This window comes from Acipenser ruthenus, chromosome 1 (genome assembly GCF_902713425.1).
Source record: "Acipenser ruthenus chromosome 1, fAciRut3.2 maternal haplotype, whole genome shotgun sequence".
In the NCBI taxonomy this organism is placed as follows: domain Eukaryota; kingdom Metazoa; phylum Chordata; class Actinopteri; order Acipenseriformes; family Acipenseridae; genus Acipenser; species Acipenser ruthenus.
Genome location: NC_081189.1, coordinates 13,293,692 through 13,321,102, shown reverse-complemented (window position 1 = coordinate 13,321,102; position 27,411 = coordinate 13,293,692). Strand labels below are relative to the sequence as shown.

The 27,411-nt window shown below is 38.7% G+C and overlaps 1 protein-coding gene across 3 annotated transcripts in view; it reads left to right on the top strand.

Annotated features, from left to right (window-relative positions):
• The first annotated feature begins 6,007 nt into the window (after nt 1-6,007).
• Nucleotides 6,008-27,411, top strand: part of LOC117403996 (extracellular matrix organizing protein FRAS1-like) — a 111,677-nt gene continuing 90,273 nt past the window's right edge. For 2 of the 3 annotated variants that reach the window (XM_059004022.1, XM_034925212.2), the window contains exons 1-2: nt 6,008-6,934; nt 9,905-9,936. In XM_059004022.1, coding sequence (XP_058860005.1) covers nt 6,865-6,934; nt 9,905-9,936 — 102 coding nt within the window. In that variant the 5' untranslated portion in view covers nt 6,008-6,864. The remainder of the gene's footprint in view (nt 6,935-9,904; nt 9,937-27,411) is intronic. The other variant, XM_059004074.1, reaches the window with a different exon arrangement.

Here is a 27,411-nt window from a genome sequence, read left to right as displayed (position 1 = left end):
CATCTGTGTTGTTTCTTTTGAATACTTTTTAAAGGATGTTATAACAAGGGAAGGGGAACAAACAATGATTTGGTAGTAGTGTCACCATGTGTTACGCATTTTAAAATGTATAATTTGTTGTATTGTGGTTTATTAACACGTCATTTGGTGGTCCTGATTATGTTACTATACAGCACTGTCACATTTAGGATCCCAATGCAAGTTGCATTTTAAAGGTCCCTCTTAGTTTGGTCTCCTACTTTACATATTACTGTATGATTATATAAAAGTTGACTTGTATTTTACAGTATTGCAGTACACATTGATACCAGCAGGGACTGCTCCGAGCATAGCGAGTGAAGTTTACTGTAGAAAGTAATACCAGAAGACTTTTTCTGTTCAAATAAAGACAGACAATTGATATAACAGACTAACAACCTCTATAGGCAGTACCCAATTTCAGTAACTTGTGACGAAGAAAGTTCTAGCAAGTTTAAAATGTATTTAAAATGTAATAAATAATGTGAGACCTTTTTAAATTGTTTTTAAGGGTGCAGTCTTTTGTTAAGTTGGTACCTGATGCGTAATAGACCCAACTCGATGGCCGATACGGCTGCGGCCATCATACCCAACAGTTTTTGGAACCGCACCAAGGGGATCTTTGATCCCTGTTGGAATAGGGAGAGAAAACCCTGAAAAGTTGCTACTCTGTCGGCCGACAGGTATGCGTGCATCATACTGGAGTCCAGCCAGAGTGCCAAGTACGTCGTGCACCACACTTGTGTAAGCCGACTCATTGCATCGTTGATGGTGTGGCCCAGCCTCGTCAGATGCTGCGTCGCAATCATCGTGTAGGCCACTGATCCCTCTCGCGACTAAGCGCAAATCAGCTAGTCAGTGAGATAGTAGAGTACTCTTATCCCCTGCAATTGCAAGGGAGCCAGGATAGCATCCATGCATTTGAAAATTGTACGAGGAGCTAGGGAGAGGCTGAACAGCAGCATGGAGAACTTGTAAACGCTTCCCTGAAAAGTGAAGCAGAGGTACTTCCTGTGCTCTGGAAGAATGGAAAGGTGAAAATACGTGTCCCGTAAGTCCATGGTAGTGAACCAGTCGCTCGGCTGGACTGGAGAATGTGATGGTGAGTCAGCATTTGGAACCTCCTTCAAGAATTTGGTGAGGAATCTTATGTCTAAGATGGGGCAAAAGCCACCATCTTTCTTGGGTACCAGAAAATATCTCAAGTAGAACCCCTCTCCGCAGAGGTTGGGGTCTACGAGACGAATGGCTTGCATGCACAGCAAGGTGGCCACATCCTTTTTCAGTACCGAGACCTGAAGATGAATGTGTGCGTGACTCCTTGGAAGGGGGGAGGTACCCAAATGGAACTGCACTGCGTAACCATTGTGCACGGTAGTGAGCACCCAGGTGTCTGAGGTACAAGCACACCAGTATTGCAGCTGTTGTGCGGTGAAGGGGTAGGTCTGAGGCCGCAAGCCTTCAGATCCCCTGCTGGGGCTGCTGAGGTTGGGGCGGAGCACTCCGAAGCCACTGCCTAACGCTGTTGCGCGGACACACCATGCCCTGCGTTCCTTGTGCTCTGTGGAGAGGCTCAGTTTCCCATCGCCGCTGTGGCCATGGGCACTGGGACCGTCCTTGTGACGGTATGCACCTGAGGGGCCTGCCAATGGCTCGACCTACCCCACGCCGGAGCACGTGGAGGGAGCAACGCAGCTATCTGCCAAGATGCTTCGCGCTGTCGAAGGGAGTGCTGTAAAATCTCCTCCACAGCCGGCCCGAATGTATGTCCCAAGGATATCGATGAGTCCAGCAATGCTGCCTTATCCGCGTCGGGTACCCTTGCTTGCGACAGCTATAGATGTCTGTGAGCCACCACAGCCAGGCTCTGGCCTAGGTCTTGCCTTTGAAGACAGGAGAGCTGGAGCAGCGTACTGGTGAGGAGGTGGAGCTCCGTGGCCACAGGCTCTGGGAGAGGGGTCTTCGTGAGCACACCGTCTAAATATGTGGTGAGAATACCTGCCGTGTTAGCCAGGCAGGTCACTTGCGCCTCCACTGCGGAAGCCCTCTTTAGATGTGTCTCTGTAACCCTACATTGAGGGTTCGGGCACAACCGGGGGGAATCCTGCCAGGCCCAGTTTCTCCACGCCTTCCAATGAAGCAAGCCGAGTGGCTTTTTTCAACACTCTCTGAGCTAGGTTCCGCCACAGTCAACGGCGCCGGCTCCTCTTCCTCCATCTCCGTGGGGAAGGAGTCCTCATCCCATGAGGCCGCTAAAGATAGCGTGTCCTCCTCCGCCATCAAAAGCTGTGACTCCAGCTTGGCCTGGGCTCCTATGGGAGACCCACTGGCCGAAGTTGGTGCGGGTGGTAGCGGGGTCTGGCTTCTACTGGTGCCGCTGGAACTTGCTGCCTAGACAGTAGCTCAAGGACCTGGGCCATCTGCTCCTTGAGATAGATAATATTCCTCGCCTGCCTTGAGCGCTTCACCCTTCTCACCTGGGGGGAGGGGGAGCGACTGCGAGGTCTTGGCACAGGAGCCTGAGTGCAGGGAACTCCTGTGAGGGGCTCTGTGAGAGCTGGAGGAGTGGGGATGGGGCCTCGAGGGCTGCTGACTGCTCTGCCGTGGGAGACTGAGCGTCACTCTAGACCCATGGCCATTCTGAGCCTATTGCGACGTACCCTGGGCTAAAAAGTCGCGCAGAAGTCGCAGAAGTCCTCTTGGGCCATGGCCTCCGTGGCATGTTGGACCCCCAGGCACTGCACACAGAGCGGGTGTTTGTCACTGGGTGGTATATTCGCCTTACAGGATGTGCAGGCGTGGAACCATGGGATGCTCGTCATGGTTGCCACTAGCGAGTGCAACAAGCACTGTGTGCACGAATTGGTCCACTTGCACAGAAGCGCTATGCACACCGGGTGCACCAAGTTCTGTGCGCACCGAATGCACTGAGCGCCGTGCGCACTGAGTACCATGTGCACCGAGCACTGTGTGCACCATACAAGCCAACCTGTCACACTTATTTATGCTCAAAGAGATATGAGTGTTTAAAGGGTTATTATGAAAACAGAAGTCATCTATAAGATCTTTCTTCTCTTTTTCTTTTTTATTTTGTAGTTACAATGTTACTTGCTCTCAGGCAACGAAATGGAAGTAAAGGTCACTGCCCTATGTCCTAAGTGCTTACAATCGTAAATCATCGGATACTTTACTTCCTACTTGCAAATACAGACAGAATGCAGCTTCCCTACTGAAAACATCTATGTCCTCAGGTAATGTTTTTGTAAATATGTAAGTTACCATGTCTGAACACTAGGTGGTACTCACCATGCAGTCCCTTTAATGGAAACTCAAACAGTGTTGCTGGACAGAGTTTATTACAAGAGGTGTACAGTAAGTAACTGACAACCAAAAAAGACATGTTATATAAACTTCATGAACTTTGGCTGCAAAATGTCTGTGGCTGCTTGTGGAAATTGTATTGCTGGTTGGCTGGTACCTCAGATAAATAAATAAAAAACGCATGAAAGAAAAAGGGAAGTGTTTACGTGTTTCAATAAAACTGTAGGGCTCTTGAAGGATTGTATGGTCCTAATGGAACCACGCAGTTCTCAGTGGTTCTTTTAGATATGAGTTCACTGCATTAACTACGTGTGATGTGTTCCAAATGGTTATTTACGTGAATAACCATTGTGTGGGAATAGTTGAGTCATCATCCTATGTTTGTACTAAAATAGCTACCACAACTGTTAAAAGAATTTAGAAACATGACCTTTATGGGTCAAGCTTGTAGCATTCAGGCCAGTTGCTATAAACCTGTATTGGAGACCATTTTACAGTATTTCTAAGTTCAAAACCAATGTTTTTATTTAAATTGTGATGTAAGTCAGGATTTGAATTTTCATTTTCTTTAAACAATTAAAAATGTATTTTTGCAATTAAAAAAGGGATCTTTGCAACAGATTATCACGGTTTTTGCATGAAAGCGCAATTTGCACAATTTTTTGTGTAATGGAAATAAATAAAAAAATTGGCAAATGAACTTACCTTGAATTACACGTTTCTAGTTTCTTTTCTTCTTTTAATAAATGTGTTGCTTTGTGTCTTAAAACTAGCTCTTATCTTAAGACCGATTTGAAAGAGCTATAACCTACTTAAAAAGATTGGAATGGCTTTATATTTTGGTTTGGGGCAAATATTTGCCAGAACATCGAGTATCACGCAGCATAGAAAGCTTTTAAAGACTAAAGTGAGACAGCTGCTAGCTTTCCAAAAAGTGTATTACTTGAGAAAAGTCCATGGCTGAGCTCTTAATGACAAGGCATTGCCTGTGTCCCCTCTGTTAGCTGCCCCTGATTTATGTGGCATTTATTGGCACTCCTGCCAGTTGATTATTCAGTTCTTTATTTAAACATGTTACCTCAAGTTATATATTGACACACTGGAATCCAGTGCTAATCCCAGTCTATTAGCTTTAACAACAATCTGTTACGATGAGGATCCTTCATCAGTGATGTCACCTTTTTAGTTTAAGTTTCTGTTTTCAAATATTTTAGCTACTGTAACACAAACTATATGTAGTAAGCATAGTTTCTTTAAAAAAAACAAAAACAAACAAACATGTAATAGTCTTTATAACATTATGTTGTTAACTATTATGCTGTCAGATGTTTTTAAACGGTGAAACAGAGCATTTAAAAGTACATTTTATTTGAAGTAAAGAAAATGGTTACTGTATGTATTATGCCAGTATATTACAATGAGTATTTAAAACAGGTTTGAACAATGTTTAAATACTTTAATCCAAGTGCATTAGTACTTTCATTTATACAGTCTATCTATTGAGCTGGTAACAAGTTTAAATACAGTTTCTGACATGACCGCATGGGTGGATTTGTACTGTGCGTTAAGCAGCACAATTCAGTCGTTTATGCTTTAAACAGAACTCTGTATAATATAGCACGACATTTAAAGGCCTGATTTCCCAAGCTTGATTCCGATGTAAAATGAACCAGGCCTAACTTTACATGCTGATTTGCTTTTCGGGAAGACATTTTCATTGGTATTTTTTTTTTTTGGAAATGCAGCATATATGGCTTCAAACACTACAGAAATGACAGACCATAACAATTTTATTTTTCAGTTCCAATAATAATAATATTGTTGCTCATTCAGTACTTTGCACTATTACATCCCGCAAAATGTATTGTCTGAATAATTCATTTCTGGCTTTGGAAACCTTATTGTGTGCGTTTTCCTTTTTGAAAAAAAAAAATGTAAAAGAAAAAAAAAGAGTGAGATCTGGCTCCTTTTGTTTGCTCATATAATAAGTATAGAATGTGTCATTAAATAGTTTGCATTAAGTACAATTGTTATTAATAGAAACAAATAAAGTAGCTTCTTATGAAAAGCTGCCAAGATCTAGGGCATACTGGATGATTAACGACACTGCTGTTGTGGAAAAAATATACGCTGCAGAACAATACAACTTTTCAGCAGAAGACAGACACGATTTAACTGTTTGATTTGGCCACCATTTTTCTCTAGCTGGGTTTTCAGAGTTGAAAAAAGCATTAAAAACAGAGCAGAAGCATTTTCACTGGGACACAGCTATTTAAAAAAGCTTTACTGTGGCATACCATGGGTTTTACAGTTTCTTTAAACAATAATGCAACATTCTATTTTTTAATAGTAAGGTGTGGCAATTAGGTTATAACAACATTTGACAACCTATAACAGAGAACATAATAGCAGATGCATTAACAAAACATATTAACAGGTGTTAATATGGTGTGGTGTGTACATTTAAAGCATCAGATTAGGTCAGACTCATAGCTTTAGTCTATTTAATTGCGAACACACATTCAACACTGTCAAGCCTTGGAGCTGGCTTGGGGGCTTTATGCTTTTTGGAACTAAAGCTTTGAAGACAAAAGCAAAGTCTACAGCAGTGACTAGGGGATCAGGTTGCTCCCACGTGACCCTATGGAATCTCAGCTCCGGCTCGATGAATCCATTTTCACACACTGCGATCTCTTGCCAACATTCTGAATCATACACAAATCCAACCGCAGTGTTTGACTTGATTTATTTTTTAAAGAAACATTTTTATTCAGTGTACTGCTTTCTATACATAATACATTTTCATCGCGTTCTTCTCTTCTGTCATGTTTCTGGATTTGCAGTTGGAAACATTGCTTTGAAGCAAAAGTATATTGCAACAACCGGTATCTGCAGTCAGTTCAGTCCGGACAAGACTTGCTGCCTGGATGAGGTGCAACTTTCTTAAAACAACAAAAAAAACAAAAAAAAAAACAGTGTTTAAAAAGTGTCTCTCTTTTTTAACCCCCTGGGCAAAAGTTTTGGATTGGTCATTTCTGCCGCGTTGAGTTCTGCAGGCGTTTCTATACACATTGATTGTAGTTTCTTATTCTACTGGATTTCCTGACGTGGTGCAACGTAATGGTGTCAAGTGAACTGTAGGATATTTGGTGAAAACCTGCCCTGGGTCGCTTTTGTCATCAGATTCTCAACAGCTGGAGTCTCAGACCTTGATGGATGTGAATTTCTAGGACTGGCCATGAACTAAACTAGGCATGCATTGCATTTAATAAAACTGAGTATTTCATATAAAGACATACCGTACGGCGGATGCTGCCTGGCTACATTTGCGAACGGTTCAATTAACTTACAAGTCGTTCAAAGAAACACCAGAGCCCATCTCACTTGTGCATTACAATTCTATACACATGGGTTTCAACGTTTTCACACAGTAAGACCTGAATAATGTTTTCTGGAACTTGCTGTGTGCCTTGAAAAGGGACTTACTTTCTATGTATATATAAATTGCGCATTTTCTGCGTGACCATGGAGCCGAACTTCTGGATCTTTGTTGCTGTTATGATTGGGCTGCTAACTCTACCTCTTGGAACACAAGGTTAGTATACAGTGCACGACTTAAACTGGCTTTTTAAAAGCAATATTTAGATTTATCATTTAAATTTGAGACAAAACATCAATTACTGTGCAGAACTGGCTTTAATGATGTGTAATTACAGTAGTTGATTTTTTAGCCAACTGAAGTACGATGCAGTTAGTATTGGAAATACAGTAGCAAGCATTTTGTAATTTTATTTTTGCTGCATTCTTCTCATTGGTTTTTAAGAGACAGTGCGGAGTAGACCCCTGTAAGTACAGTATGCGACACTGGCTGTGTTGCAGGCGATGGAGAAAGAATGTAGATACGTAATGCAGTTTCGTTAGTGAAAGTACTGAGTGTTAAATAAGAACAACGTGTTTTCTAGCTTAATAGTAATAGCCTCAATTTACAAATCACGCTCGATTATATGCCCTCATAATAGTAATACCAGAACTTTCGTTATCTGCCTTATATTATCAAGCATATTCATCTGTCAACTTGGAGAACCATTTAGTGAATAGATTTAAACAAATTTAAAAGTTATATTAAAAGACAGAAAGACGACCGCTATGAACTCAAGCACTAACGTCACATTAGTCTCCTGTTTATTTTTAATTACGGTGACATTACCAATAACAAAAAGAGGGAATGCAAGACAAGATAGAAACTTGTTAAGAACACGCATACATTATAACCAATACAGTTTTCAGTAGCGTTCGTGCAAACTAGGTACATTCTTAAAACACCAGTACATTTTCATATCAAATAAACCTGCATTGTTTTTCATCTTAACGCTGAATAACACGGGCACTGCCCTCTTAATGTGCGACATTTTTATGTAAGTTTGCCAAGTTAAATTTATGTTTGTATTTTGACAGGTATGACTCGAGTCAATTTTCTAACTTGAAAAACATATTATGCTTTTCTGGTGAAATAGTAAATATGCAAAATTCAATTGGCGTTTCCTTTTTCACAATGTATCGTTTTGTCTACATTTTTTTTTTGTAATAGCAGTAAATATGTGCATCTTTTTGTACAGTAGCTTATACTTGCTAGGTAATGTGTATCTATTAAGAAAAACAGTCAATATGTGTTCCAATTCCTTTTATGGAATGTTCAGGATGGAATACTGGTAATAGTCCAGAAGATTGTCATAAATATAGAACTGTGTTTATTGGCACATCCAGAGTATTTTGAGTCCAAGATTATAACACAGATAGAGAGGTTTCTTTCCTGCTAAACATGTACCCTTTCCCCCCAATGATGGGGCATTGTTTTATTGCTTACAGCAGGTATTTTCTTTTGGAAAAGTTACTCAGTTTCTGCAGTGTATTAGGTTACATTAGGCAACTTCTACCATCACCATGCTGGCATTCCTTTAAGCAACATTATCAGTGCATTAGACTGAAAAGCCTTGTTGAATCATAAACATCCATAGCCCCAGCTGAATCTGTAGTTCATGCATGGCATTTTATTGGAATGCTGCCCCATGAAACAGCAAGCAGGCCAAGAAGGGTGATGATTTGCAAGTAAGTACCAAGTAATCACCTGCTATCTCTTACATCACCAATAAAGCACAACCTTAGTGGATTCTTTCCTTTTATCGAATCCAGTGTCCCAGCATGTCTACATTAAACAAACCACATTAAAAAGCATCAAGACCCCCCTGAAGAAACATGTGCAATTATTTTACCAAGGTCTGTTTGATTAATATTAATGCGTTTGCTCATTTGCTTGCTGTGACCTGAATTAAACTGGTGCCCTGCTCTATTTGTAGTCATAATGTGTACAACCGCAGCCTTGTTTTTTTTCTTATAAGAACGATTGCATTACATCTATTTGGCACAGCTGTTTAAAGAGTGTTCTACTCTGAAACACAGGATTTTGCTTCTTAGTGTCTTTAGCTTGTAAATTAGATGCCAAGGGGAATTTAGCCATGGGCCAGATCCTACATTGCCAATTTAAACAGGACAAACTGGTTATAGTGCCAAGGGATATACAGTGTTGTTTGTACCAACGGACCCTTCCTGCTGCTCCTGGTGTTTCTTAGAGGCCTCCACACCCCACTTCTGATATCTGATAGGATCGAATCCATTCTGGTTTGACTGGAGGCCAAATCAATGCTTTTTTTAAGGCTACTCTGTGTATTTTGTGATCAACGGTATGATGCAGTTTAATTGTAAACATGTGTTTTGTTTTACAGAATACAGGTGATCACTCTCAAAGTGCATTTGAACCAAATGGTACCGGCATCCAACCTTAATGCAACTGTAAAAGCATAGATTTCTTCATGGGCCATTTGTTATGTAGTATTACATGCTTAATCCCACAAGCATATTTCAATCCACTATAATAACACAAAATCCTAGGCCAGCACAATTGGGATTGTTATGAGTATCTACTGTAATGCAGTGGGTGAAAAACATAAATAATTGCTCTTGTCCCATAACCACAGTGTGTAATCCACAGACTAGGCTTTGTACTGAGGGAATTCATTTATTCTAGGTTTATTCCTACATAAATCATTTCCTTTGTCAGTTACCTGATTATATTATGCAGCATATAGATCACTTGCATTGTCCCCTAATGTATTCCCTGTGGAAATCTTACTGATATTGGAAAAGGCATTTAAAACTTGAATTCCTTTAAGTATAGGAATGGACATTTTTATTAAATCTTGTATTTCTCCCCATTATAAGGTCACAAAATATCCCAGTTGGGAGTTCATCTTGTTTTGAATGGGTCATAATTTTTCTGTTCTTGAAAAGTGTCCTGGTTTCACTCTGTATTATTTACCCTGGGATATTTTGGACTGCTGCTTGTTTTAAACTTGCTGTGAATCAGCAGTGAGCCATTAGGTTGGTACATACAGTAGGGTGTCTATTTCGGTGTGAACTAATGACCTTTGCATATAGAGTGTCTACGTTTGGGGTCTGTTGATCATTTTTAGAATACAACCTGTTAACTGTTTTGTTTTTCTCCCCACAGGTGCATGTCTCTATCAAGGCTCACTGTTTGCGGTATGTCTGAACTTTTTACTGGCTTTTTGTCTGTCTGTCTTGTTGTAAATTAAAGGTTGATTTGTACTTCACTGAAGTATTATTCTGCCAATAAATTGTTCAATTTGGATAGCTGCTAAGCTCACAGGCTTTGTCTCATCAATAATAATATACCAACACATCATTGGACTACTTCAGAGTGCTAACATTGTGGCTTGATACACTAACAGTCAAAATTATTAGATATAACAGTTGATTCAGGTCTGTGCCAGTAGATGTGCTTCATAAATAATGCACTCTTGCATGGACAGCACGGATTTACATTTCTGCATTGGATTCAGGACAGCATAGCAACGCATTTCCTGAAAAGTACGGCAAAAACATTGTGAGGAAAACTGTCATGACTTGTCCCATGTAAACGCCGTCATAGTCACACAAAGAAAAACATTTTGCATTTGTACCAGTAAAAACACTTCTGTAGAAAAATATCTAATGTGGCATTAACTTTTATAGCCATTTTCTGTCAAACATTGCGTATTATAACTTCTACCTATACTGTACAGTAGGAAAAGAAAAGTAGCCTACGCAATGTCAACTACAACAGCTTTTGTTAAATTCTTATTTTAAGCACACACTGCTTCAAAATGCAGCACCACTTAAATTGTTCACTTAATCAAAAACAAATAAATAAATAAATAATAATTTCCGGTTACAAAAAATATAAAAGTTCCGGTTACAAAATTCAGTCAAACTTGAATTTGTTACTTAATAAAAGACGGCACAGTAATCAATTTCTGCTTCAAAATGGCGCCGAATACACCCGCAACCAATGCAGATTAAGAAAGATAAACAAAAATGACAGGTAATTTTGAAGTACATTGTATAATAATAATAATAATAATAATAATAATAATAATAATAATAACTTAAACCATCAATGTTATTTAGGATTCAACCAGTTTTTTTTTAAGCATCAGAATAATACTCTACTCAAAGTTAATTTAATATAGCATCAAGTATGTTCTAGTGCACACAACTCATCTAGCCTATTGTTGTCTTCAGATATTAAAAAAAAATGAACATCGCCCTTTTGAGACATATTTACTGCAGGTTGATTGCACGTTACACAGCACTGCAAAGAAAATGACTGTCTCGTGTTCGTGCGTCATTATTAAGCGTGCCTGACCAAACATTCAATTCTGTATCTGGAAGAACTTCAAGCATGAATATCGGTGCACATTGTTCTTATTTCCTTATATCGTTGCCATGCCAATAGGCAACGGATTATCGGTGCACCCCTACTTCTCCTGGCTAACAATAGGTACAACACTGTATTTTTGAGAAACAGTCTAAAATATGCAGAATTAAATAGCCTCACAGACTCCCAATATATGAATCATTTTTACATCTAAAAACAAGTGCTTTAGCCTGAACAAAATATTGTGTATATATGGGATATATATATTTGACAGGAAACACTTTGTCTAATGTAAAGAAACGTCAAATTAAAGGAGGAATATGCAGTTATTTTTTTTTATGAAAAAAAAAATTACAGTTGTTTTAGAAAGCTAAAACTGTTTGCCATATTCAAAATATCATTTGTCTATAATTGCGAGGTAGGTACAACTCTGTATTAGACTTAATAATAGACAGTTCTGCATTCCTGGAATTGCCATCCTGCTTGAAACACATCTGTTATGATGTGGAAGGCTTTAATTTTTACTCACTGTAGGTGCCATAAGATGTGTGTCCTGGAACATTGTTTTGTGTTTGGTGTTTTCATGTTTCCTTTGACTTTGTGATAAAGGAGAGGGAAGAACAGGTAGAACAGCCAGCATGTTTTAACACATTCAGGAAGAGAACGTTGTCGACTCCAAAGAAGATAATAGGGGCCCATGAAAGACGTAAACACCTGGAAGAATGACCCCGATGCTGGAGGGCTCGAGAATAAGCCGTGGTAACAAAACGCCTTGCAGCGCTTAACTCATTCAAGTCTCTACATTCAAATACCTTTCATAACACTCAGCACTCCAGATAAGGTTTTGGGCCATTGAGTAATTTACTCTCTAATTTAGACACTTATTGGCCACGTGTTTCTGGCAATTCACAGGCAGACTACAAGCTGTCCCGTCATTTTTCTTGCTACCGCATGAAGTACATTCTCAATTGACCACGGAGACGCCGGGAACCAATGGCACAGATTGAGTTTGATAACATGCAATTGCTATGTGTATTCATTACACATTCAGTTAAAATATCATGAGTAAGTCATATTTTTTCAATGTGTAAAGCACCCTTTACACAGTTTATCTGGAGTGCTGGTTACACTTCCAACAACAATGGAATCAAATAATCAGACTTGAATGAATTCTGTGTTTTGTACTGAGGCAAAGATGTGGGTAGCCGAGTGGGTGGACAGGCTCATTTATTTGGATCTCTTTTAGTAGTTGTTAGGAAGACAATGTAGGCATGCTTGAGTTTTATACCTTTATTAATATAAATAAATTAGGAATAAATGTAGACTGTGCTTGTAAAGCCCCTTTCACACTGGCATGCTCTACCTGAAACCTACCCGGGTCAGGACCCGGTGTCATGCGGGTCGGCTACGCGATTTCACACTGCTTTTGATAAAGCGGGGTTGACCTGAGTAACAGATGCAAGTAAACAATACGCGTATCAATGCCCCGGAAGCAGCTTGTTATAGACGCTTCCATTTAAGCTTCTCTGGATGGAACCAAACTCATTAGAGCAAATGTTTCTTCGTCCCTGCTGCAGTCTGACTCATGGTGTGTCTCAAGCAACAAACAATTTGGCTAAACAGAATAAACAAAAACGTTCCTTGCTGGAGTAAAACCTTCACGCAGGCGTGGCTGTTTGTTATTTCGTCGGCCAGCTTTCATTTTGTCTCGCTCAACCCGGGTCAAAGCGTGTCAGCCCACATCCTGAGGTGCGTGGTTTCACGCTATGCGGGATTGTGACCTGGGTAGCCAGGACCCAGGTCCGGACCCAGATAGAAGTGCCAGTGTGAAAGGGGCTTAAGGCAGTTGACTGTGTTTCTTCTCCAAACAGTGTTTTCCATTCACCTAGTTGAGGTCTTAAATTGAGGTGAACCAAATGTGTTCAAGTCTAGCTAATGAAGCTGGTGTACTTTGGTTTGACAGTGATGAGATAGGAGTCCTGCATTGTTCATCTTTCACAATACCCGTCTCTGAAAACACTGCACTGAGGACACTCTGGCATTGTCATTGTATCCCTTCATGAACACAATCACAGCACTAAATAAGACAAGGCATTAGTGCTCCAGGGCGTGCATTCCCAGCAGTGTTTTGCAAATAATCTTGCCTGTAAGACATGAATAAACACAGTGCAGGACAAGGTTTTAAAACTTTAGAAACTTCGCACATGTTTACATTTCTTTATGCATAACAATTTGCAGGATGGAATATTCCAAGGGCCATATTTATGTTGTTTATTTCTTATTATTTTTTTAGTTTTTTCCTTTTTAGAAAAATTGTGCAGAGAACAGTTGGGAGTAGTTGGCTTTGTGAATTCCCCCAAGGTCTCTTAAGCACTCTCGAGTTGTGGATTTTCATTTCAGGAGTTAGTTGAAAGCTTGTGTACATGCTTTGAAAATAAGGCCTTTCACTGCTCCACCATGACTCTGAACAGTATAAAAGCTTGAACTCTTTATTGATAGTTGTGAAAGGACAGCGTCACTGGCAAGGCTGGTTACCAGCAGGAGGGAGACTCATAGACAGAGAGATCTGCGGTTTAAACAGTGAAGCACACTTTTATTAAACAAAATAAAAAGGTTAAACAAACAAAACAACAATGCAAACAAAAAGCAACATGAAACCAAACAACAGCGATCTCTGCGCTATAGCAACAACAGCCTGCTAGTCTCAGCACTTCTTCTGAACTCCCACAAACAAAGGGTTTGGCATCCCTATGTGGCTGGGACTTGGCAGAGATGGAATGTTTTCATGGTATACAGTAATAATGGACTGTGGGATCTAAATTAGGAACTTTTCTGGTGTTAGCAAGAGCCTGCTAGTTACTGATACTGAACTAGAAATGACCTCATAGGGGCATGTCATGAACCTTGTTAGGTTTTGATGTAATAAGGAGATTTAAGAATCATGGAAGCATGAGAAGATTAAACTGTGTCTTCTTTTGCAGCTTATCTAACCAGGGGACCTCTGAATGTGTTTTTCCTTTCCCTTCTGTTGTTGAAGACAGTATTTTGGTTGCACAATTAGCTCAGTAGCCAGTGCCCCCATTATGTATTCTGACAAAAATAAAGGCCTGCAGAATTGTTCAGAAGTCAAGAAGCCATGTTTTGAGTGTTCAGGCCAGGGATCAAAGAGAGAGGCAGAGCGTGAGGAATTGAGTGCGTAACCGGTGGTGATTTCTGATAGGGCAGAGAAGTAAAGGAGAACATTTGTCCTCTCATTGCACTTTGTTCAGGAGAAATTGTGCAGAGACAGTTATTAGCAGCCAAGGTTGGCTTACTGTGGGCCAATATGTTGTTGTTTTACAATAAAAGGGTGTATTTAATAACAGGTACATTACCTGAGCGAACATGTCTGGTAATGGTCTTTAGGATGTGTGTGTGTATGCGTGTATGTGTGTGTGTGTGTGTGTGTGTGTGTGTGTGTGTGTACGTCTGTGTGTGTGTGTGTGTGTGTGTGTATGAATGTATGTATGTACAGTAAATATAATCTATGAATGCACACTTAGTCTACACAAGAGGTGTTAGATTCTGTTTGATTTTTATAAACGTAGTTATACCTTCAGCATTTCACTTATTCTATAAATCATGAGATCATGAGACCCCATGTAACACAGAGTGCTGTTATTTTGAACAACATGTAAGCACCAATGTCTGAGTACCTACTTGATAATGTCGTTTTTGAGCATGAGGACATTTTGTGTTCTTGGAACCTGATTATTTGAGGCGATACCTGAGGTTTATAATTTTACATATTTTTGAAAACTGGTTAAACAAAATACTAAAGGTTAACATTTGGTTAACATTTAAACATTTAAACTCAGGAACAAATCATCACATAAACCTAAGCTGTTTTTTTCCATTTGTTTTGTTGTTTTTTTCACTTTTAATTGTAATCTTACCATTTCCAGAGAGTTTTCTTTTTGCACACCTTGCTATTCATGATTGGTGTCCCAGTGGAGTTTGTTTACTTGACCAAATAAATGTTTCAGCTGCTTAAAGTCCATAGAAAGCATGTAAGGCAAAATCTTTCTTGTGATAAAGTTATCCCATAATTACCTAGAGTGCATGTTGGACTGAATTGCTTGAAATTGTGTGTGGGTGAATTGTTTTGGTTTACTTTCCACTATCTTAAATACAATTATAGAATCCAGGAATGTACAGCTATGAATTATTACCTGATAACAGATTGCGGATTATCCATTAGAGTTTCTGCAAGTGAGCTGACACTTTATGAGTCAGCGAGTGCCAGATATAAACCAGTATCCATAAGAAGCTGCAGTTGTATTTCTTAATCAAAATATGTCTACGACTTCGTCATTTGATCTTTTAATTGGTAAATTAAACCACTCAACAGAAAACAATATTGTTTATCCCTTAACTGGTTGCATTGTTCAAGGTTTCATATCAATATTAAATATGTCTCTGAGAGGTTTACCTGTTTGTTGGATCACCTGCAGAATGCCATGTCCAAGGAAGGGTGTCTAAAGGAAGATTCTTAGCCCAAGGGAGCTATTTGTATTTAATACCATAAGGTATAATTGGTCATTCTGGCCTCTGTTAATCCCATTATTATCCCATTGTGTGAATGTCAGGAATAGTAGTAAGTGGATCAAAGATTATACTTCCTGTGGTTTCACTGGAAAAGAATTTCTAAAGAGTGCTGTACTCCCTTTCTTTCAGTATAAGGGAGTACCTGACCCCTGAGACTGCACTTCTTCAAAGAAACAGGAGCTGGGATTGCCTAGGCAACACTTTTTGCTTAATAAACACAGCAAAACTTAAGCCGAAGCTGTTTTTTCCATTTGTTTAGACAGGTTCTATCTACAGTGAAACTAAAAGCTGTTTGAAGGTGAAGAGAAGCTGGTGGTTGCTTTACTTTTCTAACATGACAACTGGCAATTGTTAATGGAACATAAAAAAAGATAAATCATTTCTGGAAAATATGAAGAACATAAAACTTGGTTGGGTAATTAATTCCATGTTTCTGGTTCACATACATCCATCATAACGTGAATTCCATTTGTCTGGCTCTTTGTCCGCTGTATACTTTTTGTTCAAGTTGGATATTTTGAATGTGAGCAATCGGCAATGGATGGCCATTTTTGTTTAACTTATTTTCTCCATCAACTCAAAGATCATAAGAACACCTTTTAGATTCAGGTAATTGGTTTTCAAGTCCAAGATTGTAACATAAGCATGTACATTCTGTGTGTGCCGGCAATCAGGGAGGAAATATGAGTGACATTCTGTGTGTGCCGGCCATCAGGGAGGAAATATGAGTGACATTCTGTGTGTGCCGGCCATCAGGGAGGAAATATGAGTGACATTCTGTGTGTGCCGGCCATCAGGGAGGAAATATGAGTGACATTCTGTGTGTGCCGGCCATCAGGGAGGAAATATGAGTGACATTCTGTGTGTGCCAGCCATCAGGGAGGAAATATCAGTGACATTCTGTGTGTGCCAGCCATCAGGGAGGAAATATGAGTGACATTCTGTGTGTGCCAGCCATCAGGGAGGAAATATGAGTGACATTCTGTGTGTGCCGGCCATCAGGGAGGAAATATGAGTGACATTCTGTGTGTGCCGGCCATCAGGGAGGAAATATGAGTGACATTCTGTGTGTGCCGGCCATCAGGGAGGAAATATGAGTGACATTCTGTGTGTGCCGGCCATCAGGGAGGAAATATGAGTGACATTCTGTGTGTGCCGGCCATCAGGGAGGAAATATGAGTGACATTCTGTGTGTGCCGGCCATCAGGGAGGAAATATGAGTGACATTCTGTGTGTGCCGGCCATCAGGGAGGAAATATGAGTGACATTCTGTGTGTGCCGGCCATCAGGGAGGAAATATGAGTGACATTCTGTGTGTGCCGGCCATCAGGGAGGAAATATGAGTGACATTCTGTGTGTGCCGGCCATCAGGGAGGAAATATGAGTGACATTCTGTGTGTGCCAGCCATCAGGGAGGAAATATGAGTGACATTCTGTGTGTGCCGGCCATCAGGGAGGAAATATGAGTGACATTCTGTGTGTGCCGGCCATCAGGGAGGAAATATGAGTGACATTCTGTGTGTGCCGGCCATCAGGGAGGAAATATGAGTGACATTCTGTGTGTGCCGGCCATCAGGGAGGAAATATGAGTGACATTCTGTGGTTGTTTTTGTACTCTAAGAAACTGATCAATGTAAGTATTTATCTTCTTTTATTCGCTGAGTGTTCTGTGTCTTTGGTTGATGTCCTAATTGTGTCAGCTTCAGTGTGGGTAATTGACTCAAAACCGTTTACCTTGATTGATTCCTGCAGGTAATAGACTTCATGTTTTTTTTTTTGTTTTTTTTTGCTTAACCTGCAGAGATTTGTTTTATTCTCATTGATAATAAACTATTGATTGCTTTAATGTTTTTCAAGTTCAGCAAGATCAAAATGCAACATCATTTAAGAAATGATGCTGCGACGGTGCAATTGATTAGATTCGATTTTTCTTTTTGTTTTTTCTATTTTGTTCCAAGTAATTTATTAAGACAGGTTGTAGTTGTGATAGCTGGAGACAGACAGTCCCCAGAGGAGTTAACTTTACAGAGTACTGTGCTGCTGCACTTGCTGTACATTATACATCAAACCATTGTTCTCATTTATATTTTATAAAATAAGGTAAGGGTACTGAAATTGCCTTGCTGTGCAGATTCAGAATGATTTTTCTACAGTTGAGGTGGGTCACCTTTGTCATTATTAAATACTTTGACCTACTAGTGATGACGTTAAGTACAATAGATAGCTCAAGATAACATTTCCATTTTGCTATTTTGGGTTGCTCATTAACTAAACTGAGCAAAGGAATGCTTTACCGCATCCATTGAACATGTGCAGTATTCTTAGTAGGTTGATGTGATTGCTTATAAGATGCCTGGATTAAGGCCTTGGCATCTTTTCCTTGATTACTATAATAATATTAGGCCAGTGTGATCTTAAACAGGCCCTAGTAACAATTTTTCCATTCTGGGGAATAGCAAATTGTTCTCCCTTTATTGTACAGCTCTGGGTATTTTGACACTGCAAGAATTATTTTTTCTTCCGCCATTGTTTACTGAAGGCGCGCAAGGGAAGCTGTTCCTCATTGGTCAGTTCCCTAACTGCCACGCGACAAAATCACAAACGTAGACACCAGTCCTATTTTAGCACAACGCTTCTGTGTCACTTCTGTGTCGCCAGTCGCATTGTGAGCGTCTTGTATCAAAAATACATGTTTTATTTTTTTTATCGTGGTGCGGTGTATCGTACGACACTTTCGCTTGTCGCATCACGTCTGGTGTGTGGAGACCTTTAGACAAAATGTTGGTCTATCTGACTTAATTTAACTCTGCATTTGCACAACAAATATCTTGGGATATTATTATAATAACAGCAATGGTATCACACTGGATTGCACAGTGATAATGGTACTGTACTATGGGACTTCATTGGATTATGTGTGTATTGGTTCATACTGTTGTGATACCCAGTGGTATGTCAAAGCATGTTACCACTGTGGTGCCTTTCTGAAATGGGTCATACCGTTGTAGCTGCTATTGTTCCCATTGCATTTCAATTGTAGTGCTACTGTATCGACATTTGAAGTCATTTAATAAGGGTGGTCCTGGTATACTCCTAGTGCTATTTAACTGGCCATCACTAAGATAGCATATTATAAACAGAGAGCCAACTGTCCTTGTTCATTTTAGCCTTTTGTAAATATGCAGCATGTCCTTATAGGCAAACAAAAGAAATAGATAACCTTTGACCCCATTGATTAGTGTGTGTGTCAGTTCAAATTTCAGTACTGTTGAGGAATGATTTTACTTATCCCCCTTTCAATATGTTTTAAAGGGTACATAAGGACCTTTTTATTTTATTGTGTTACATGTTCCCATGTGTTGCTACAACTGTTTATGTAAGGTGTGTATTGTTTTATCATTTTTGTAAACTTTTTTTGCATTCCCTGCCTTTAGATGGCTTCCCATGTACCTGCATGGACCTCTCAGAACTACATTTTCCATCATCCTCCTGCTCACTGGTAAATCCATCTCAGTTACATATGTGAGCAAGTGGATGATCTGAAATCTTGAGGCAGGGAATGCAATTTAAAAGTTTAAAAAAGTGGTCAAAATGTAAAAATAAAAATAAATAAAACAATACACACACCTTACACACAATACAAACACATGGGAACCTGTAACAGAATAAAATAAAAAAGGTCCTTATGTACCCTTTAAGGTCACTGAAAATTAAACAACAGGTTTCCCACTGATTCTTAAGAATAAAAACGTACACAAAGTACAACCTGCTGGAACTTTCCTGCAGTGTTATGGTAACCAGGTTGGGTTTTCTGATCCTTTCTGCTGCCGTTGCTGAAGGGAAAGAGTTAAGATGGGCATGGCTTGTAGACATTTGCAATTTTAAGATTTTTAACTTCTTCAGGAACTGTTGTGGATTCAGGCCACAGCATTTCTTAATTGCGTTTCCAAGCACCTACATTACCGATACCTAAAGTGTTATAAGTATCATCTGTATGCTCTGTTATACAATAGGAAGTAAAACATAATTCCTGCCTATTTAGCCAAAATACTGTTTGGGATGCTTCAGATTTAAGTGGTAGATTCCATTATATAATAATAGGATATAGTGAATGCAAGAGATTCATCTGAAGGACTTTATTTTTCGGTTTCAAATGTTACTGCAGTTGAGTAAAGTATCCCAGTGCGATTGTGAACAGTTTAGTCCCCAGCAATCAGCTGAAATTATAGATCGATGTGAGACTGAAACAAGACAAAGCCTGTCAACGTTGCTGCATCTGTGGGGAGTCTGTTGCGTGTAATGCCAGATTAAAAAACACTTCTTCTGTTGTCTGCCTCACAGGTAACAGGGGCTAGGTTAGTACACGTTTCACTGACCGCAAAGAGATCTCCCACATCAAACGTCTAGACACTGTCATCTCTCCTAACTAACAATAAAACAAAATTCCAGCATATCTTTTATCAACGTTTCTGGGTGTGAAGAAGTACATTTTTTTTTAAAAAATCCTCCAAATGGTGAAAAAGTATTTCTTTTCCTTTCTTTACCAATGTTAAGTCAGCATTGGCACCACCAGCTATGCTGCTGTTACAAATTTAAAACACCCTTAACGCCATATTAAAAGCAACATGGTAAAAGCTAGTCAAGGGAATCAGTGAGTGAAGTCAAGATTTATAAAAAAAGACTTTCCTCAACAACTGATACGTTTTTAATGTTTTCTTAACAAGTTTGAAATAATCAGTGTCTAGCAATCACTTATTGTTGGTTGAACCAGAAACAACTGATTAATTGATAAGTAGTAAAAGTATAACAAAGTTGTGTTGACATGGCCTTGCATATGGTAAAGCCTGACAAACAACATGGTTTACCACAGAATGAAATAACTGTAAATGCCCAGTGTACAGCAGGCAGGGGAAACGGTACACTGGCAATTCAAATTTAACTTCATAAGGGGAATAATTGCCTCTGGTAAACTTTCTGTAAGTTTTTTTTAGGTTCATGAGAGTAAAACCACCACTCACCTCGAAACCTCAGAAACCATCCGAAGGCCAAACGTTTTCCTCCTGGCTAAAGCCATGATTTTTTTTTTTTTACAATAAATTAAAGTGGTAAAAATGTCTTGGTTCAGACTTGGTACCACTATATTCTTCTCTGACAATAAATATTGTAAATAAGCAATTGAATCTGCTGGAATGTAAAGCAGTCAGCAATAAGCAAGTGCAGGAGGTTATCAAGAAATGTCAGTACTGTCAGTTTCTTTTCCAGCACAGTCATGTCAGCTGTTAAAACAGACAGGCCCATTTCTCACTCTTACACTCTCTGGCTGCTGCTGGCCTTAGCAATGGCATGATGTGTGGAGAAGGAGACACAGTTTGTCAAGACTATAAATGCCAGTGCAGCAATAGTAATCTACTATTTAACATAGTTTCTTATAAGACTAACATATTTGTTTTATGTTTTTTCATAACTCTTTCAAGTTATTTTTATTTCTGGGTTCTTATATTTTCAAACAAGGTTAAAATGTACCCTTTCAAAATAAATTCCATTATTTTAACCACATAAAGTGACCTATCTCATCTCAGTCATGAGGTAATAGACACTTTCAAGTGATAACATTGCTCTCCTATTTCCAGAGTCCGAGAAGGCATTTCATACAGGTGTTGTGTATTGGGGTGGTGGTCTCTCAAGTGGGATGTTAAATGAACTAACTAATTCATGGACACGTTGGCGCAAAATACAGTATTATTGCTTTAGATCAACCGTATGTGTTTCATGTGCTCACATTCTTTATATGCATGTACTGTTGATTAAATATTTGATTATATATATATATATATATATATATATATATATATATATATATATATATATATATATATATATATATATATACATACACATATATATAATACAAAAGTGTAGTGTTTATGCTGTACATCAAGACCATGTCAAAACACAAGATTCCTGAAGACTCCAGTCCATTTGTTGAGTGGAAACCTGTCTCTGGAGATGAGATATGCACTGTCGACAATGCCTCTGATGGTATTTACCCATCTTCTCCGATGACGCTTAGTGGTCCACTTGCCACCCAGGTGCTCATGGGTTGAGTTATATCAAAATTATGGCTGCATCGTATCCATTATAATGTAAAATTTTTGGCAGCACAATGCATTTTCATTTTATTCAGGTGTAAGCCCACTGCACATGTTCACATTTAGAAATGTAGTGATTCATAATTTTGTAAGGCACTAAGAGAAAAGTGTGTTTAAGTCAAACAATTCTCGTTGTCTAAAAATCTAATTTCCTGTTCCTTATCTTTATCTGGGGACCAGGACAATGAGTTTGCTTAATACACACTGCATGAATTGAAAAGCAATTTTGATTTGTGACCTTTGTTCTGAGGGGTAGAATTGAAAAAAAGAGTAATTGAGAAGAGTGTGTGTGCCAGTTGAATTGTAATTTGTTGTTTGTTATTCAGTCGTTGAAAGTTGGAATTGTGTTTTGTAATTACATCTTGTTACTCTGTTGTTAAATCTCAATTCTATTTTCCATATAAGTGATAAAAATAGCAACGAGAAAGCAATGATACTGACTTCATATAATTCTGCTCGGAATCAACACAATTCCGCATGATTTTCTTTGCAAGGGAAACATAAAGCCTGCACACATTACTTTCTTTGTTGCGTCCCCCAACAGATAACCCATAAATGAGGATTGTGCTTCCAGTTCAGTTAACAACAAAGCAACACACAAAAACAAAGAGGTGCAAACATATTTGGATGATAACGAGTGCTTCCTACAAAAGATTGTTGTACACATTGGTTTGATCCAGCAGAAAATGTTTTTTCCCCACATTTCACAGTCAAGTAGTTTAGCAGACTGACGTGAAATTGCCTTCCCAAGTAATCTGAGTATAAAACAATTCTGCGTTTTCCTAGTGACAGTCAGTTTGACTGCACTAGCTTTATTCAGTGACTCTCGAAAGATTAGAAGATTATATTGAGCATAGTATATTTATGGTTAAAAAAAAACATTAAGCTAACAAACAAACATTTTGGCTGTTGCCTTTGTCCGTCTTCAGCTAGTGAAGGCATTTGCTACAATGTTTGTCTACTTTATATAGTTTTACAGTACATATGAATAAATGTAAATTAAAAAATAAAATTGATCAGCAAATACCTTTTTAGAAATGGCTTGTTTGGCTCACTGAAAAACAAGATATAAAGTGTGCTGTGACTGTTCTATAACCTGGACCTCCTATTGTCCATGGCATGCAGCTGTAAAAGCTTGGAGATAAAGCTTGGTGAGTGTGATGTTTTACTGTACAGTAACGTTAAAAACTTTAAGAATGTGTATTTCATGCAATGATTTGTAATGACTTCAATGTACTTAGCACATACTTTTCATACCTGTCCCAGCACACGTACAATGCTGCTTTATCTGTACGCTGTAAAAAGACCTGGACCGCTGCCTGTTGTACAGAGTTTGAGTCAACAGTCTGGATTTCCATTAGCAGTAGTGTGAAAAGTAAGCACCTTGCTCTGCAATGATTCATGAGTTATATGAAGTAGTTACATTTTACTACACAAGCCCAAGTTCCTGTGCTCTGATACAGTAGCCTCATTGATGTGGCTGCTGATAGAGCTCAGGCAGACTCTCAGGTGCAGAACTGTATGCTGTTTGATGGAAGGGATCACCAGATTAGCAGAGATCTAATTGAGCAAGGAGGACTTTCTATATTTGCTTAATTATTTAATTGATGGATAGATCACAAGCGCATACAGACTTACACAAACAAGATGCCTCCTGTATGTGTAAGTGTACAAACCCCAAATTTCTTGAAAACAGAGAATTTTAGGAAAAATCTTTTGTAGCAAAATTTTGCTTTTGTGGATGAGGAAAAAAAGTTGCAAGAAATAGATGTCTCCAATTATTTATTTCAGCATTTATTTTGCAAAACTCCAAAAAATGCTAATTCAGAAGTATTCATACCCTTTTGATGCTATGATAGTATTGTCTACAAGGTGTTAGAAATTTCAATATGATAATGCAGAACCTCATTCTAGAAAAGTCTAGAAAATGCTGGATTGTAGATGAACATTCTTAGAGAGCAGAAAAAGGGTTAGGCATGGGATGATTGCTGTCATTACCGATAAGTCAATATGGGAAAAAGTAAAGAGCTATCTGAAGACCTTAGGCAGAAAAAGATTTATTGTCATAAAGCTGGAGAAGGATACAAGAAGATTTCCAAGCATTGGAGTATCCCAGTTTCAACCATTGTTTCTATTATCAAGAAGTACAAGACTCATGGTACTGTCACAACGCTCCCTCGGTCTGAAAGAAAGAAGGTTCTTTCACCAAGCACAAGTAGAAGAATTGTGAGGAAGGTTAATAACAATCCGAGATTGACTGCCAAAGATATTCAAAGTGAATTGGCTGCAAGTGGGACTGGAGTTTCCATTCCAACCATAGTCGAGTATTACATGGTGCAGGTCTCAATGGTCGCAGGCCCAAGGAAAAAGCCACTCTTAGGAAAATGTCACAAGGACAATCGCTTAAAGTTTGCAAAATGGCATTTGAATGATGGATATGAGTTCTGATCAAAGGTTTTGTGGAGTGATGAAACAAAAATCGAGCTATTTAGTCATTATAGTTGTTACATTTGGAGAAAGTCTGGTGAGGCATACAAAGAGAAGAACACCATATCTACTGTCAAGAATGGAGGTGGTAATATCCTTCTATGGGGCTGTTTTTCTTCTATTGGCACAGGAAATTTAATTCTAATACATGGTAAAATGGATTCCATAGCATACCAAAAGATATTGGCCAATCATCTGAAACCCTCCGCTACAAAACTTGGTTTAATGGGTATCTGGACATTCCAACACAACAACGATCCAAAGCACACATCAAAATCTACTGCAGAATGGTTGAAGAATAAAATCAAGATTCTGGAATGGCCTAGTCAAAGTCCTGATCTAAATCCGATTGAGAATCTTTGGTATGAGTTGAAGAAGGCTGTGCACAAGAGAAGTCCTCGGAATTTGAATGAACTGGAACAATTTTGTGTTGAAGAATGGTCAAAAATCACTGAAGAATTATGCCAAAAGCTCATTGACAAATATCCTAATCATTTAAAAGAGGTTATTATTGCTAAAGTTGCCTCAACTAGCTATTAATTTCATTTTCCTTGTCAGGATATGAATACTTTTGAATTAGCATTTTTGGAGTTTTGCAAAAAAATTGCTGAAATAAATGATTGTAAATAAATGATCTATTTCTTGTAACTTTTTTTCGTCATCCACAAAAGTAAAACTTTTGCTAAAAAGATTGTTCCTATAATTATTTGTTTTTGAGAAATTTCCAGAAATTATAAATTTCCATTGGGGTATGTAAACTTTTGACTACAACTATATGTGTATATAGTTTTGCCATCATCTCAATTTACATTGAATTGCTAGGCTTTGAGAAATTGTCTTGTTTTGAAACTACCTGAATTATAACAGTCAATGAACAAAATAGCATTAGTTAGGCAGCATAACACGCGGTTATTTAATCATTTACATGTAATGCAGTGTGTTGCATAATACACATTTCCACCTGATTTACCCTTGTCACTTATTAATGTTGCATTTGTAAGCAATACAGTAATAACCTGGTATTAGTAACTTTCTTAATCCAGATGTTTCTCGTCTTGTTCCACGAAGGACAGGAAGGTAGGAGGTGAGCTTGGTACGCAGAAAGCATGGTTCAGGTGGTAGTCAGTTAGGGAGTCAAACCTGATTATAGAAGCTCTTTTGTTTCATTTATTTGTGTGTGGGAACTATGAAAGCACAGGCAGTTGAAAGTCTCCTGCATCATCAAATTATGTTGAAGCTGGGATTGTCGAGAGTTCATTTGTAGAGTGGAATGTCTCTTTAGATGACATCCTAAAATAATAATTTTGTCTTTCTTCTGGTATTTTGATTCATACCACAAAGGCGCCTCCTCTGAGCTGTCCTGTTTGAATTCTCCATGCTGAACTGCTCTTCACTGAAACATGAAAAACACAAGCTTTCTTTGTCATTTAGTTCCCCTATTCAATTGTCAATACCCAAAGGGGTCAGTTTTATATATTTTACTGGATCTTAGATAGTTGTCATATAAACTTCACATTTTTTATCAAGGATGTCAGTCTATTCATTAACAGGCTTTCAAGAATACAACAATATTTAGAGGTTGCACCTTGACTATAGTCTCAATAGCACTCAAACAAGACTAAAGACTGCTGCTTCCTAACACGAGTAGCAGCTTCTCTCAATAATACTGCAGGAAGTGAATCTGCAACTAGATATTTGGTCAATTATACAGTCTAACTCATTCAGGGAAAAATGGATTAGAGCTGTTCACCTAGAAGCAACACCTGTGTGAAACTCCCAGGAACTTCTGGTTCTGTGTCAGGAATCTAAAAGCAAACCATAATTTCCTTAACCATGGCAATAAAACACGAACATGTGTGTAATAAGAAAAAACAAACTGGCCTTAACTGCTTTACATTTGAGACCAACTCTGCTATTATAGGCTTTACTCTGTCATTATGGACATGCAGGCATTTCAAAGCACTGCTTTCAAGACCTGTAAATTATACATGAGAAAGGAATTTACAAGATTGGACGGTTGCCTCTGTAATTGCTATCTGTGCTTGTATTTAAACAAAAAAACAACAACTGTTTTTCTCTCTTAAAATGATGTTCTTTAAGGAAAAGTAGGCTGCAGTGCATGGCATCTATAAAGTGTTTTGTTACTTTAATGAATGACTCTCAAATAAAAACATGTTAGTGGTAAATTAAGTAAGCATAAATTGTACAGTTTATATTATTTATGATATCATTTTAGTATGTACAGCTTTGACCAAAGTTTTGCATTACCTTATAGAATTTACTAATTTTGCCTCATAAAGTCAAATGAAACCTGCAGAATAATGTTACATTAACATATTGAATTACATACCACTTTGTAGTTTTCCATATACTTTATGAAAAACTGATAACAATTAAAAAATGATAGGTGATGCAAAACTTTTGGCCAGTTGTACAGTAAGTTCCTTACATAGGTTACCTGGATAAAGAGAAAATTACATGTTTTGAATTTATGCTTTAATACATTACTGTGACAGAGAGCGAATGAATCCGAGTCAACAATCTCCCAACCTGTGAGGGCACGGTACAACAGGAACAGTGTGCCCCGGACTGGATGGTTTGACAGTTCATTCCAGGGTCAATCGGAAGTCGGCCATCCAAAAAGGGGGCGAAGCCACAATACTAGAAGTCAGCGCCTTACTGTGGTAGGCGATGTGTCAGTCATGGATTGGAGGAGACGTGATTGCACTTGCTACCAAAGGGATTGAAGATTTATCAGGGTGTGTGGCCGAGTGATCTGTTCCTCTGTTATGGTTATGGAAAGACCTGTAAAGGACGAGCGAAACTGAAAGTAACCGTGAGTGTTTTGTATTTGTGTTTGTTATTAACTGTGTATTTATAATTATTTGACGGCTAAGCAAACTGGGAGCTGTCGCTGTTAAGCCAGCATCCAACCTGGATTACAAACACTGCACCAGTCACACTTAACTGTGTATTCACCACCAGCACGGGAGCTTGTACATTGCCTTTGTGTACTATTATTTTTGGACTGAAACCCTGTATTGTTTGGCTGTGCAATTACACATTGCTGTGTAG